A 16,786-nucleotide genomic window follows, 5' to 3' on the forward strand; every position below is an offset into this window, starting at 1 on the left:
TCCGTCCTGGACCATTATCAAGTAGATTGTCAATAATTGACAATCGATTTGATCTGGTCCAGGATGGACCGAAACGTTGCCTCTTCATCTTCTGGTGTGGTTTAGTTCTTATATCTTCAAGCCACATTATTGTGACTCATCGTCTGCATTCAACATACTTATTTAAATTATATTACAGGTACTGTACTAATAAACCAGCATTGAATGTAATGAAATCCCATTTTCTGGGTAGAGCCCTGGAGGCTCCCTGGAGCTATTGGACTGATATTAGCTAATATTACTACAGGGCTTCAGTCATATGGAGTTGTCATGCCTACCGGGAACCACTAGCCAGAACATGGTCTCCTTAGAGAGGGGAAGGGAACAATGGCCTATGAAACTCCTTTGTATGAAAGTTTTCATGTCTGCCATCGACCAGGATTAGACACCCAGAAAGGTTGGCGCCCCAAAACAGACCCCAGCTAGTAGAAAAATTGCAACCAGAGACTGAACAAAGGCTAGAAACTCCCCCTAAAATAAACAAGAAAACAAGCAACACATCACACCATACGCCACTCGTTCGCACTGACCCTCTTCCCTGAAGGGGGGTTGAGGGAGGGTCTCGGCCCACAGAGCCAGCCGCTGGATCATTAGTTCAGAGACACTAAACAGAACAAAAAGCACCGACCGGAGGGAGGGAGAGAGGGTGCCAGGAAGCCTCCGGGGCTCTACCCAGAAAATTGTGTTTAATTGCATTCAAGCCTGATTTTCTGTGGGTGAGCTAGCTACCGAAAGAGCAGAAAATTAGGGACTTAAACAGGAGGCGGCAGCACCACACAACTCATGACGAGGACAAGACAACTGGCTGCAACCGCTGACCCAAGGCACATTACCGCTGAGGGCCCGGCACATTAATGAGATAACGGGCAGTTCAGGGGCCAGATTCACGAAGCAGTTACGCAAACACTTACGAACCTGTACAGCTTTTCTTAATCTTTGGCGGCTTTGGTTACATTTATTAAATACAATGGGGCCTCCACTTACGATGCTAATCCGTTCCCAAAGACGGATCGTAAGTCGAAATATCGTAAGTCGAAGTGATTTTTCCCATAAGAAATAAAGGGAATTTAATTAATCTGTTCCCAACCCTCCAAAATATTAACATACAAATACATTTTATACTGAATACAATGTTTTTTTTCTAATACAATACAGTACCAAAGTTTTTCTTACCTTTATGGAGGGCTCTTGATGGCATATGGAAGATGGTGATGAGGGGGGAGGAGGAGAGTTGTTACTGTTTGGAAGGGGAGTCCTCTTCCATTATCACATCAGGCAATGATGTTTTCTCTGGGGTACTCTCTCTCTCTCCTACGTTTTGCCTGAATACCACTAGGACCTGGTTGTGGTTCAGTACTTGTTTGTCTCACTTCAAATATGTCAAGAGACATTTGTTTTTCCCTTTGTTTTAACATTTGTCTGTAATGATGCATCACAGTGTCATTGAATAGGTTAAGGCAACGACCTACTGCAGCTTGATTTGGGCGAGTCGTTTCAGCAAAGGTTTGCAATTCTTCCCATGCTGCACACATTTTCTTAATTGTTGAGGAAGAGACATTCTGTACTCTTGTTTCTGCTCTATGGTCATCCTTACTTGTGTTTTCAAATGTTGAGTTTTACCACCGACTCTCCTGGGACTCATGGCGTGATATATAATAATTACTTTAATGTTCAAAATGCAAAAAAACACCACAAACGTGGAATTTCTTATAGGCACGATCGTCACCAAGCGGGCAGCTGTAGTAAACTGAAGCAGGTCGGCCGCGTGACTGGGAACCACGCGCTCGGTTGACCCGAAAGTGTACCAACAAATATCTGAAGTCGATGACACCATCGGATGTCGAGTCGCATTTTTCGATGAAATTTACATCGTATCTCAAAATTATCGTAAGTAGGGGCAATCGTATGTCGAGGTGCCACTGTAGTTGATGGGCTCCGAAGCACCAGAAGGCTGTTTATAACAATAACAACAGTTGATTGGCAAGTTGTCATGCTTGTAAACTGTTTAATAAATGTAACCAAAGCCGTCAAAGATTAAGGAAAGATGTACACGTTCGTAAGTACTTGCGTAACTGCTTCGTGAATCTGGCCCCAGGACCCTGTTCGACCCCCAAAACCCTTGCGCCTGAATGTCAGCCCAAAACACTACTAAATACAGCAGCCAAAGCTGCGAACTTCCGAACATCGTGGGTGTGAGGGTAGACTACAGGCTGGCTAGACTTAATAACCAAGCAGACGACCTGAGAGACCCTAGCCCTGGAACAGGGAACGAGGGATACCGTGTCAACCAGCAATGTGTCCCCGGACACAGAAGCTGAGGCATGCAGATAACGGCGTAAAGTCGCAACCGGATACAACACATGATGCACCATCGGCCTGACCAACCAAGCATCAATAACCCACAGACCCCTCCAGAAGCCTGCCATCTCATTCTTTGCCAGAAAAGAAGGTGATGACTGCAAATGAACTAAATGTCTACCCAGACCAAAAGACAGAAGCCTCTGCACTGGAGGAGAGCATGAAGCTCCCGGACCCGACCCCCAGAAGCCAAAGCCAACAAAAACAAAGCCTTCTGGAAACAATCACTGACCGAAGGGGACACCACAAACAGAGGGGAAAAAGAGAGTACCTGGTCCAAAGACCAGGTCGACTCAGGCAGCACATGAGCAGGCTGGAGGTGGAAAAACGCATGAGAAAGCTTACGAAATGGAGCAGAAGTGACATCCACCCCGAATGCAAGCTGGAGCAGCTCCACCAGCGCTGCACAATACAAAGCGACAGTACAGTGGTACAGTGGTACCTCGGAATGCGAGTGTCCCTGTATGCGAGTTTTTCGGAAGACGAGCAGTATTTACTCCAAAAATTTGTCTCGGAAGGCGAGGGTTACCTCGGGACGCGAGTTTGTTGATACGCGTACAGGCCGACCTAGCGCGTGATGGTTCGGCGATCGTCGCCCCTCTGCCCCGCCGCCCCTCAGTTTACCATTGTCTCGCGCTCAGTGACTACCCCCACATCAATTCTTCTCGCGGATTTTCGGTGTTTTGTTGGATTTTTGGTGATTTGTCTATACAATTTGTTATTATATATCTCACCATGGGTCCCAAGAAAGCCAGTGGTAAGGATAAAGGCCAGAAAGCTCATGTGAGGATGACAATAGAGGAGAAACAAGAGATCATTCGGAAGCATGAGAACGGTACACGTGTTGTTGAACTTTGTAGGCAGTACAACAAAGCCACATCAACAATATGCACTATACTTAAGAAGAAAAATGAGATTATGGGTGCTAAAGTGGCAAAAGGAGTAAGAACATTAACGGCACAAAGACCACAAATACTTGAAGTGGAAAAGTTGTTATTAATTTGGATACACGACAAGGAGTTGAGGGGTGATAGTGTTTCGGAGGCCATTATTTGTGAGAAAGCCAGGGTGTTGCACGAAGACCTTCTAAAGAATACCCCTGCAACGAGTGATGCAGATACGAAAGAGTTTAAGGCAAGCAGGGGCTGGTTTGAAAAATTTAGAAAGAGAAGTGGCATCCATAGTGTTACAAGGCATGGGGAGGCAGCCAGCTCAGACAAACCAGCCGCTGGACGATTTATTGACGAATTTAAAGAGTTTGTAGAGGCTGAGGGATACCTACCGCAACAAGTGTTTAATTGTGACGAAACAGGACTGTTTTGGAAAAGAATGCCTAAGAGGACATACATTACCAAGGAGGAAAAATCCTTGCCTGGACACAAGCCTATGAAAGATAGGTTTACGCTTGTACTGTGTTCAAATGCGAGTGGCGATTTGAAAATTAAACCCTTGCTAGTGTATCATTCTGAAAATCCAAGGGTTTTCAAACAGTATAAAGTGCAGAAAACCCATTTGTGTGTGATGTGGAAGTCTAATAAAAAAGCATGGGTGACTAGGCTTATTTTTTCGGAGTGGGTGAATGAAGTGCTGTGCCCTGCCATAGAAAAATATCTGCAGGAGAAACAATTGCCACTCAAAGCCGTGCTTCTCCTTGACAATGCTCCTGCTCATCCTCCAGGCTTGGAAGATGATTTGTTGCCTAGATACAATAAATTCCTCACAGTTAAATTCCTTCCTCCTAACACCACTCCTCTAATTCAGCCTATGGACCAGAAAATCATAGCGAATTTTAAGAAACTTTATGAAAGGGTACTTTTCCGGAAATGTTTTGAAGTGACTGAAGCCACAAACCTCACCCTCAAAGAGTTCTGGAGAGAGCATTTTAACATTTGTAGTGCTTTAAAACTCGTTGACAAAGCCTGGCAAGAAGTGACTCAAAGAACCCTGATCTCTGGCTGGAGAAAATTGTGGCCTGAATGTGTGAGAGAACTAGACTTTGAGGGGTTTGAGCCTATAAATGATGCGCCTATTGTTGAGGAAATTGTTAGTCTAGGCCAGCAAATGGGCTTGGAATTGGATGGTGATGATGTGGAGGAGTTGGTGGAAGAACACAACGAAGAACTGACCACCGAAGAACTCCTAGCCCTTCAACAGGAACAGCAAGCCAACGCAGCAGCGAATGATTCTGCAGTGGAGGAGGAGGTTGCAGCAGCACCAGCGAATGTCCCTTCTGCAGTAATTAAGAAGGTGTGTCAGATGTGGGAAGAGATTCAAACAACTGTTGAACAGACTCACCCAGAGAAAGCTGTAGTAGGCCGTTGTCTTAATCTTTTCAATGACAATGTGATGCCTTACTACAGAGAGAGCTTGCGAAGAAGGGAAAAGCAAGCTTCCATGGACAGATTTGTGGTGAGGAAATCGAGCAGTGAGCCTCAACCAGGACCTAGTGGCACTCAGATAAAACGTTCCAGGGAGAGCACAGCAGAAAGGTCCTCACTGCCTGATGTGATTATGGAAGGGGACTCCCCTTCCAAACAGTAACTCCTCTCCTCCTCCCCCCTCCTCACCATCTTCCATATGCCTACAGCACTCGACAGCAAGGTAAGTAATAACTGGAACATAGTTTTGTAGGTTTATTTAGATGAATTAGGTAAATTAGGTATAAAAATTTAGTTTGATGTGGGATTTTTGGGGTAGTCAGGAACGGATTAATTCATTTCCCTTTATTTCTTATGGGGAAATTAGCTTCGGAATGCGAGTTTTCGGAATACGAGGTGTCTCCAGGAACCAAATAAACTCGTAAACTGAGGTATGCCTGTACCTTCGTTTTCGTAGTTGATCCATTCCCCAGAGAGGGTACGAAAACCTAAATGAATTTTCCAATAAGAAATAATGTAAATTGAATTAATCCGTTCTACACCCCAAAAAATATTAACTAAAAAACACATTTTATACAGAATAATACTCTTAGGTACCTTACCTTTATGGAGGACTCTTGTTGGAATATGGAAGACAGTGAGGAGGGGGAAGAAAAGGGAAGGTGTTAGAGTTTAGAAGGGGAGTCCCCTTCCATTATAACAGCAGTGATGACATTTGTGGGGTACTGTACTCTCTCTCACGTTTTGCCTGCATACCACTAGGACCTGGTTGTGGCTCACTGCTTGCTTGTCTCACTAAGAATCTGTCTATAGACACTTGTTTTTCCCTACATTTTAACACTTGTCTGTAGTAAGACATCACATTGTCTATGAATGATCTCTTGTTTTTCCTCTATCGTCATCCTCACAACTATTTTCTTAGGTTGAACATTACCACTGACTTTCTTGGAACCCATGGTGTGATATAAGAACTTTTAAGTTCAGAAAAAAAACAAAAATGAAATTCTTCACAAAGAATCCAAATGTGATCATCACTAGGCGGGAGACAATTTAAACTGAAGCGCCATATTCACGGCGGACCCGTACGTGTATAAACAAACTACGACAACCGAATCTAGAAATTTACTACGAGAACCGATAACTACGAGAACAGGGGCCTATGAGAGCTGAGGTTCCACTGTATTCGGCATCAGATGCCTGTCCTGAAAAAGCCAAGAAAGAAAATTGAATGCAACATGAACCGAGACCGAGGACATCCGAAGAAGGAAAAGGAAGTGGCAAAAAGACTGCAGGTGGGACACCATTAGAGAAGCCACCAGGTTACCATACAGATGGAGATACACCCGCTTCAGAAACTCCAGATGCGAAGCAGGGAAGAGAAGAGCGGACCAGCAAGGTACCTCACCGGCCGCGGAAAACGCCCCGGGGTCAGACACCAATCAAGCAGCTCCTGAAACGAAGGTTGGACCAGCCACCATGGGGCCAGAAGGAAAACCCCTTCCCCAATAGGACTGTGACGGCCTCACAGTTCGGGAAGGACGCCACATAGAGATGCCTCGAACACGCCGTTGTTAAGAGGTCCACCTTTGGGGACCCGTACGTCCGGCAGAGCCAACTGAAGGAGTCAGCATTGACTGACCATAATGTGAACAGGGGAATGAACCGCAACAGGCCGTTTACCAGGACGTTGGACATGCCCAATATGAACTGCACAGAAAGCTAAACCCCGAGAACTCGGCCCCAAAAAGCCAAGGTCCACAGAGACTCCCCGTGGTTCAGGCAATGAACCACCAAAGTGCAGTCCGAATGGAGCTGGATCGTAGAGCCTCGAGAGAGGCAAATTTGATGCAGCGCAAGCCCCACTGCTGCGAACTCCCGCACCGTGCTGTGAACCCGATGGAAGGATGGAGCCTATCTCCCTTGGCTGGCCTTATGAGCACTGATCACAAACACCCAGCCTAGAGAGGAGGTCTCCATGAACACATTGACCAAGGGCTCGAGGAGGCGCCAAGGCACTGAACCCCGAAAAACACGACGAAGCCCCCGGGGGATGAACCCAGCAATCGTGAGAGCAGCGGAAGGGGCAGCCCTGAAGGCTGCCCCTTCCCGAAGGAACCAGAACAGATGCCACAGCCAAACCCAACAGGTAAATGTTGGGTTTAAAGAAGCCAAACCCAGTGGGTAAATGATCAAAGAGAAGCTCCTTCCACACAGCTGCTCGAGCATCCGCCAGATGACCCGGGACCCCCTCAGAAACAGCCGACGGCGGGAATGCAGCTGGAGCAATGCTGCCTGAGAGACAAGGACGCTGTCCGGGAATCCCAGACAAGGCCCAGCCTGATTAGGAATAAGGAAGATGGGACCACCTCCAATTCACCAGGAACTCGAACCCGGCAAGCTGTGAAAGAACCTAGGTACATATAGTGGTACCTCGGCTTACGAGCGCCCCTGGTTACGAGTTTTTCAGGTTACGAGCAGGATTTGCTCGGAAAATTTGTATCGGGATATGAGGGTTGCCACAGGTTACAAGTTTGTTGATACACGTACGAACCGACCTAGCGCATTGTGGCACGGCGATCGCCACTCAGTGATCCAGTGCCTCGTGTCCAGTGACTATCCTGCCTGAATTCTTCACAAGGATTTACAGTTTTTTGTCGGATTTCTGGCCATTTGAGCATAAAAGTTGTTATATATCTCGCCATGGGTCCCAAGAAAGCCAGTGGTAAGTTTCAACCTAAGAAAATAGTTGTGAGTAGAGGATGTCCCTTCTTCATTAAGAAAATGTGTGAAGTATGGGAAGAACTGCAAAGTTTTGTTGAAAAAACTCACCCAGATAAAGCTGTAGCAGGCCATTGCATTGACCTGTTAAATGACAATGTGATGTCTTACTACAGACAAGTGTTAAAATGTAGGGAAAAACAAGTGTCTTTAGACAGATTCTTAGTAAGACTAGCAAGCAGTGAGCCACAAGCAGGTCCTAGTGGTATGCAGGCAAAACGTGCCAGAGAGTGCACACCAGAGAAGTCCTCACTGCCTGATGTTATAATAGATGGGGACTCCCCTTCCAAACATTAACACCTCTCCTTCTCCCCCCTCCTCACCAGCTTCCATACAGCAGTCATCAGAAATGGTAAGTAATAACTTGAACATAGTTTTGTAGTGTAGATTTAGATGAATTAGGTATAAAATTTAGTTTGAAGTGAGGTTTTTGGGTAGTCAGGAACGGATTAATTAATTTCCCATTATTTCTTATGGGGAAATTAGCTTCGGGTTACGAGTTTTCGGGTTACGAGCTGTCTCCAGGAACGGATTAAACTCTTAAACCGAGGTACCACTGTATCACCTAATAGGAACCTCGGCAGCCTCCCAACAGGCAATAAAGAAAACTAATAGAAGGAAAGAGAACTCCAAGGAAACACCACAACCCAGCGGACCAGAAAGATGCTCAGCAACCGTGATTATGCAAGCTGTGCAGCCCACTGCACCCCAACCAGTAATAACCGCACCGAGACCTAAGCTGACCCCAAAGACGAGGCAGAAGTCAAGCAACGGCTACCTCTTCGGGAATGGGAGCCCAAGAAATCCAGGGAAGGCAACCCTGAACTCCAAGGGGTGTACTCACAGGGCGCTTAGGGAAGGAAGCCCTAAGCGCATGCAGCTCATGGTACCAACTCCTGACCACCTGCCTAATGAACAGCAAGGAACACCGACTGGTTGAAAATCCTGTCAGGCAATAGAGACCAGAGTAAACGTCCACCCCATTTAGCTTCAGTCGACAAATTAATGGTCCGGCTGCCGGCTCGGTGGGTCGGAACCCCCTCTTCCCCTGGTTGGGGCAGGTTGGGGGGGGGGGGGAGGGGTCGGCATAAACAAGCGGCGCACAGTGTGATGACAAGTTGCTTGTTTTCTTGTTTGTTCTATATTAAATGAATATGCCATACTTTCTAAGAGATCATTAATTGAGTAAGTAGGGTGAACAGCAAGTCTGGTCAGAAGACATCTGGCAACCTTAACACACAAGAGAGAGACTTGTTTATTAGTATTCAACTTCAGTGATTTACATGGAATACTTTATAGGAAGGTTAAAAAAAATTATTAGCCCCGCCACAATACGATAGATCATGTTTTATTGGTCAACCTGGGAGTAAGCTGACCAAAATGTTTATGTAAAAAATTCCATTTAGGCATATATCTCTTACATGGCAACTTCCATCACAGAACAAAACAGAAGCCACATCACTTCTCAGGCAAGTCTAATCGAGTATCACGAGTTCCCACATGAGCATACCTAGTAAAAAGCTTTGAACCTAATGTAATATTCATCTACAATATATTTTATTCTCAGGAAATATGTGGTATTAACCATATGATAATTCTTGGTTATACTGTACTGTTGAAATTTTCTTACAAATGGGCAGCAGGTTTTGCTGTCTGGAGTCTCTGATTAGGGTACAACAGGGGTACCTATCATACCCCTGTTGACGATTCACAGGGTCAACGTGTCCGTGGCCCAGTACGGTCTGACCAGGCCTCCTAGTTGGTGGTGTCAACCAGGCTATATGATGCAGGCATCTCACAGCCTGACATACGAGTCACAGTCTGGTTTAGAGATGAATCTCTGATTCAAAACAATAGCTTCCAATTTATTACAAGCACACTACAGCAAAACTGTGTGATTACAATATAATTTAAAGTACTTGTTACAGTACAATAAACACAAGGAAATTAATATACTAAATCATTATAGTACTTCACCTATTTTCCTGTTGACGATACTGCAATCTGCAAACACCAGTAGCAATATTAAATAATGGATGACTAGCTGTCTCCAACACATACAACGCTCTCTCAATCAGCTGAGCAGCCATGGCAGAATCATCACCAAGTCGAAATATTTCAGAGACTTGAAGAAGAGTATCCACATGGAAGGGTTCATGGTTGAGTAGAGTCTGAGGTCATGCAAAAAATAAAAAAAAATGAAGTACAAGTCTATAATTATTCTGTTTACCTATTCTGTGTGTTAAATTTGATTTGCATGTACAGTATCTTCCCTTCCACATAAGACACAAAAGCATTTAGATATTTAACACAGAATGGCCTAAGGAATTCATAAATTACATTTATATTACGGTAGTCAAAACATAAATATAAATATATTACAGTAGGAAGGGAGTACCACCTCTGGCTGGAAGAAGGGGACCCTTAACCTCAGAGGAAATCACACATAACACGAAGGGAATGTTTAGGTCCCCTCCAATACAGTTTGTGCGCTTTTCCCCTACCACCCCTTCCTATTGTGTATATATACACGTGTAGTATATGTATGTATGTATGTGTATATATATATATATGTTAATTATATATGATACTGTAAAGATTATTACAAGTGTAATGCACAGTACAGTAATGTATTGCTCAAGAAGCTTTCACTAACCATAATATTTTCGGGGTTTAAAGATTCAACAGCCTCAAGAAAACGGAACTGGAACTGCTGATATGTTTGACTGTGGACATACTTGAACACTGGATAAGTCGGTGTGGACTCGGCCACAACCATGGATATACCTGGCCGAGGATGTGCTGCCCAATTTGGATGTCCTTGAACAATCCATGTTGACCTTACTGATCTACCAGTTCTGCCCCGGCGTCTGCTGGACAGGAGAACAATAAATTTGGACATATAATCAATTAGATGACCATTACTCTATGGTGTCGGAAATCTGACACACATTAACATACTACAGTTACCCTTTAAGAATCAGAGAATGGGATTCCATGACGTCATCAACAACACTGTAAATATGAACTCATTTCTTTTAAACTTCAGTCTAGCGTTTAAACTTAATAAAATAGTAATCACTAGGACTGAATATAAATAAATACACCAGAAATATAGCTTGACTCCCTATTCCTTAATACAGTAGATAGAACCAGCAGATATTGTTGGAACGCCAGCTGAGGGAGGAGGGAGGCGAGTCACGCACACAGAATGTAAACAGAGGAACACTAAAACAGAGAGGGCTCCTTACGAGCAAGCACAACTCATCATAGACTCCCAAAATATGAGCCAATCAACCGAGTAACTGCCACAGCAACTTACTACAACAACAAGAATACCCGAATATCCGTCTTACCAATTATCTATTACATGTTTTTGGCCATTTACTGTTTTAGATAGGTCTGGTGGTTATACAGTGAGCTTAAAGTTCAACAAAAGCAAAGTATTTTACTCAGCAGTACACACACAATATTCATGTCACACCTGTACTTTATATGTTAATGTGCCATTACTAATGTCCTTCATTTGGCAGGTAAACTTGTGATTTGGAGTTACTGAAAAGATAAGTTGGCCCACACAAACTATATAGTTTCTTGATACCCTAGCTGTACACAGATGCCACTGTACTAGGCTGCCATTACAAGGACCCTGGACCACTTGTGCCACACCCTAACAGATGTTGGATGAAACATATCCAGCCTAATTAGGCCATAACAACTACACAGCTAAGGATATAAATATTTTTATGCAATAAAGTAGATAGAGTAATACTAATACTGTAGATTAGGCCATAATATGTGGCATAATTTATATTTTGCAAGAGGTAAACAATTGTAGTTTATAATATATCCACTCATAGGTGGTATAAGTTATAATAGTCCCTCCAAACAATGTGTAGATTAAGTTCTGGCAGGCTGAATCAAAATATAGTCCACTTAGAATCATAATACAGTAATTCAATATTGAAGTTAACAAAAAATATAATGTTGACCAGACCACACACTAGAAGTTGAAGGGACGACGACTACGTTTCGGTCCGTCCTGGACCATTCTCAAGTTGATTGTGATGAGGAGGTAGAGACAGGCAATAAATTGCCTGTCTCTACCTCCTCATCACAATCGACTTGAGAATGGTCCAGGACGGACCGAAACGTAGTCGTCGTCCCTTCAACTTCTAGTGTGTGGTCTGGTCAACATACTTCAGCCACGTTATTGTGACTCATCGCCTGCAAAAAATACAATAAAAATAAATGCCTGCCTGCTAGGATTTTCCCACATATGGGAAGGAATGTGGATTACATATGGAGCAAGGGATTATTACCATACTGGTGCAATGCTGAACACAAGAATAAAGGTAACTGCAGAAGGCCTATTGGCCCATCCGAGGCAGCTCCTTATTTATAACCACCCAATCTCATTCATATACATATATACTGTATGTCTAATCTATGCTTGAAACAATCAAGGGATCCAACTTCTATTACGTTATGTGGTAATTGGTTCCACAAATCAACAACCCTATTCCCGAACCAGTATTTACCCAGGTCTTTCCTAAATCTAAGCTTGTTGTATCCATTCATCCACTTGTACACCTCAATCATGTCACCCCTAATTCTTTGCCTTTCTAGAGAATGTAATTTGAGCTTTATTAATCTTTCTTCATATGACAGGTGTCTAACTTGGGGGATTAGCTTTGTCATCCTACACTGGACATGTTTTAGTGAATTTATAGCATTCTATAGTGCTATACAGCGACCAAAACTGAACTGCATAATCTAAATAGGGCTTAACCAGAGCAAGATATAACTGAAGAACACCACCAGGTGTATTATTAGTAATGCTTCGATTAATAAATCTCAGCAGTCCTATTTACCTTATTATGAACATTTATGCATTAATTTTTTGGTTTTAAATTTTTACTAATCGTAACTCCCTAGATTCCTTTCGCAATTCAAACTCGCAATCTCAACACCATCTAGCTCGTATCTTGTAACTATATCATTACCTAGCCTCAAAGCCTTACATTTGTCAGCATTGAACTGCTATCTGCCAATCTTTTGACCATTTTAAAACCCTATTTAGATTGTCTTGAAGTGACAAGAGTTTTTCCACTGTTTATTTCCCATCTTGATTTTTGTATCATTGGCAAATTTGCAAACGTTGCTGCTCAAACCTGAATCTAAATCATTTATATATACTGTACCTGTATTATGAATAACAGAGGGCCCAGGACAGAGCCTTGAAGCACTCCACTTACAACATTTTCCCACTCTGACAACCCCATTTATACTAGTGTTTCCTTTGGTATAGCCATGCCCTAATTCAACTTAATATAATACCCCCAATACTGTGAGCCTCTAACTTATTAATTAGTCTTTCATGTGGCACTGTATCAAAAGCTTTGCTAAAGTCAAGATACACAACATCACAAATCTTACCACTATCAACTGCATATGGATGTATAATGATTGGGTAACCAGGGCCCAAGTGGATACATAAAGAGAGGGGGGGGGGGTGCGGGGTGTTACTGCTGTGTAGAGGGTCATGAGGATGCACGACTGAACAACCACTGCTGCGTGGGACAGCTATAAGCACACATGACTGGAGGACCACTGCCATGCATGGCCAATGTGGAAGTTGTACAATTACTTTACCCACAGATCACAAACCAAGAGGCAAAAACTATAAAAATTGCTTTAAATTTATGATCATAACACTAGGTACACAATAATTATATCAACACACTTACTTGTTTTCATTAGCCTGCACAACTTTAGAGCCAAATATCCGCTTCATTTCATTCTGGGGGTTCAGGTGCTTATGCTCCACATTCAGTAGATTTCGTGCGAGTTTATCACCTATTAATTAAGAAGAATATTTTTTTTGTTAGCACTTTTTAAGTTATTTTTTTATTGCAAAGGAAAGCTATTGCAAAGCTATTGCAAAGTTATTTTTATGAAAACTTAATACAGGGGTATCTCGGTTTAAGATTTTAATCTATTCCTGGAGACTGTTCGTAACCCGAAAATTTGTAAACCGAAGCAAATTTCCCCATAAGAAATATTGGTAATGGGAAAATTAATTAATCCGTTCCTGACTCCCCAAAAACTTCACTTCAAAGTAAATTTTATACCTAATTCACCCAAATCTTCACTACAAAAGTATGTTCAAGTTATTACTTACCCTTGCTGATAACTCCTGTTGGCATATGGAAGATGGTGAGGAGGGGGGGGGGGAAAGAGGAAGAAGGAGTTACTGTTTGGAAGGGGAGTTCTCTTCCATGATAACATCAGGCAGTGAAGATTTCTCTGGAGAATTACGTAGCCTCTCTGGCACGTTTTGCCTGCATACCATTAGGTCCTGGTTGTGGCTCACCACTTTATTTTCTCACAAGGAAACGTTCCATTGAAGATTGTTTTTCCCTTCTTTGCAAAACTTGTTTGTTGTGAGGCATCACATTAGTTATTGAAAAAGATTAATGCAACGGCCTACTACAGCTTTTTCTAGACGAGTTGTTTCAATAAAAGTTTGCATTTCTTCCCACATCTTACACCACTTCCTAATTGTTGAGGAAGGGACATTCTCTACTGCCTCATCCTCCTTGGAAGAAATATCCTCAGTTGCCTGTTGTTGCTGCTCCTTTTGAAGGACTTGGAGTTCTTCGGTGCTCAGTTCTTCATTGTGTTCTTCCACGTCGGCACTATCCAATTCCAAGCCCATTTTCCGGCCCAGAGTAACAATTTCCTCAACAACAGGCACTTCATTTACAGGCTCAAATCCCTCAAAGTCTAGTTCTGACACACATTCAGGCCACAATTTTCTCCAGCCAGAGATCAGGGTTTTTTGAGTCACTTCTTGCCAGGCTTTGTCAACGAGTTTTAAAGCACTACAAATGTTAAAATGTTTTTTCCAGAGCTTTTTGAGGGCGAGGTTTGTGGCATCAGTCACTTCAAAACATTTCCGGAAAAGTACCCTTTCATATAAAGTTTCTTAAAATTCGCTATGATTTTCTGGTCCATAGGCTGAATTAGAGGAGTGGTGTTAGGAGGAAGGAACTTTACTGTGAGAAAATTAAATCTGTTCAACAATGTATCTTCCAAGCCTGGAGGATGAGCAGGAGCAATTGTCGAGGAGAAGCAGGGCCTTGAGTGGCAAACTTTTCTCCTGCGGATATTTTTGTATGGCAGGGCACACCACTTCATTCACCCACTCTGTAAAAAAAAAAAGAAATCCGAGTCACCCATGCCTTATTATTATCCCTCCACATAACACACATTTAGTTTTTCTGCACACCATACTCTTTGAAACCCTTTGATTTTCAGAATGATACACAAGCAAGGGTTTAATTTTCATATCGCCACTCGCATTTCCACACAGCACAAGTGTAAACCTATCTTTCATAGGCTTGTGTCCGGGCAATGATTTTTCCTCCTTGGTAATGTATGTCCTCTTAGGCAATCTTTTCCAGAACAGTCCTGTTTCATCACAATTAAACACTTGTTGTGGTAGGTATCCCTCAGCCTCTGCAAACTCTTTAAATTCTTCAATAAATCTTTCAGCTGCTGGTTTGTCTGAGCTGGCAGCCTCCCCATGCCTCAACACTATGAATACCACTTTTTATTTTTTTAATTTGTCAAACCATTCCTTGCTTGCCTTAAAGTCTTTCGCATCTGCACTCGTTCCAGGGGTTTTCTTTACAAGATCTTCGTGCAATGATGGATGCACAAATGATGGCCTCTGAAACACTAATCACCTGCTAACTCCTTGTTGTGTACCCAAATTAATAACTTTTCCACATCCTCAAGTATTTGTGTTCTTTGTTTCGTGATTGTTGATACACTCTTTGCCACTTTAGCACTCAAAATGTCCTTTTTCTTGGCAAGTACAGTGCATATCGTTGACATGGCCTTGTTGTACTGCCTAGCTAGTTCAACAACACGAGTACCATTTTCGTGCTTACGAATGATCATGTTTTTCCTCTATGGTCATTGTCGCATGTGATTTCTTGTCTTGAACCTTACCACTGGCTTTCTTGGGACCCATGGCGAGATACATAACAAATTTTATGCTCAAATAGCAAAAAATCTGAAAAGAAACGGTAAATCCTTGCGATGAATTCAGGCGGGATAGTCACTGGGTGCGAGGCACTACTAAACGGAGGCGCGATCGCCATGCCACCACGCGCTAGGTCAGCTGTACGCGTATCAACAAACTCGTATCCAGAGGTAAAGTTCGTATCCCGATTCAAATTTTCCAAACAAATCGGGCTCGTAACCAGAAAAGTTTGTAAACTGTTTGTAAACTGAGGTACCACTGTATAGAATTTTTTAGAAGACTCATTGGCCCTTGCAAGGCAGCACTTACTCATGTCTGTGGTGTAGTGGTAAGACACTCGCCTGGCGTTCCGTGAGCGCTATGTCATGGGTTCGTATCGTGGCCGGGGAGGATTTACTGGGCGCAATTCCTTAACTGTAGCCTCTGTTTAACGCAACAGTAAAATGTGTACTTGGATGAAAAAACGATTCTTCGCGGCAGGGGATCGTATTCCAGGGACCTGCCCGAAACGCTACGCGTACTAGTGGCTGTACAAGAATGTAACAACTCTTGTATATATCTCAAAAAAAAGTCAAACCACTTCAACTAGTGTATTTATCAAGCTAAGCATCTAACGAATTCATTATATAATCATTCAACATTCAACTAATCTGAATACACTATACATATTATGTATAACATTAAATGTGATAAATTTGGACAAACAGAACGGTAAACTCACTTGTGGCTTTTTCAACACTGACTTGTACCCGAGTCTCGCCGGAAATGGCATTTACTTCTTCAATGATGTTATCTATCTCATCCTTATCATTCTGATGATCAAAAACAAACAAGAAAGCTTTGTAAAATTAATCTATCATAAAATGCAATACTTTTGATTAACAATTATAAAGGATAGCATGTGTATCAGCCCCACTATCCATGTACAGTACAACTATGTGGCACACACATGTACACCAGTTAAAGTGATAGTTGAGAGGTGGAACCAAAGAGTTGAATCTCAACCAATGCAAGCACACCTAGGCGAGTACATCTGGGCATCTGCTGTGAATAAAGGAAAAGTAAAGACAGCAGGGGACCCATTTTCATCCCCAGCTATATTATCACAAGAAAATACCCAGTGATCTTCGGGTCAAATATGTTCAGGTTCCTGTAGATAAAGGCAGGTATTTATGGC

The 16,786-nt window shown here is 42.8% G+C and overlaps 1 protein-coding gene across 7 annotated transcripts in view; it reads right to left on the minus strand.

Annotated features, from left to right (window-relative positions):
- Positions 1-16,786, minus strand: part of Nulp1 (Nuclear localized protein 1) — a 44,065-nt gene that overhangs the window by 19,433 nt on the left and 7,846 nt on the right. For 4 of the 7 annotated variants that reach the window (XM_045750300.1, XM_045750301.2, XM_045750299.2 and 1 more), the window contains exons 4-7: positions 16,331-16,421; positions 13,304-13,412; positions 10,210-10,426; positions 9,531-9,724 (exon numbers count right to left, since the gene is read on the minus strand). In XM_045750300.1, coding sequence (XP_045606256.1) covers positions 9,531-9,724; positions 10,210-10,426; positions 13,304-13,412; positions 16,331-16,421 — 611 coding nt within the window. The remainder of the gene's footprint in view (positions 1-9,530; positions 9,725-10,209; positions 10,427-13,303; positions 13,413-16,330; positions 16,422-16,786) is intronic. The other 3 variants (XM_069303006.1, XM_069303007.1, XM_045750303.2) reach the window with 1 other exon arrangement.

This window comes from Procambarus clarkii, chromosome 49 (assembly GCF_040958095.1).
Source record: "Procambarus clarkii isolate CNS0578487 chromosome 49, FALCON_Pclarkii_2.0, whole genome shotgun sequence".
Lineage (NCBI taxonomy): Eukaryota > Metazoa > Arthropoda > Malacostraca > Decapoda > Cambaridae > Procambarus > Procambarus clarkii.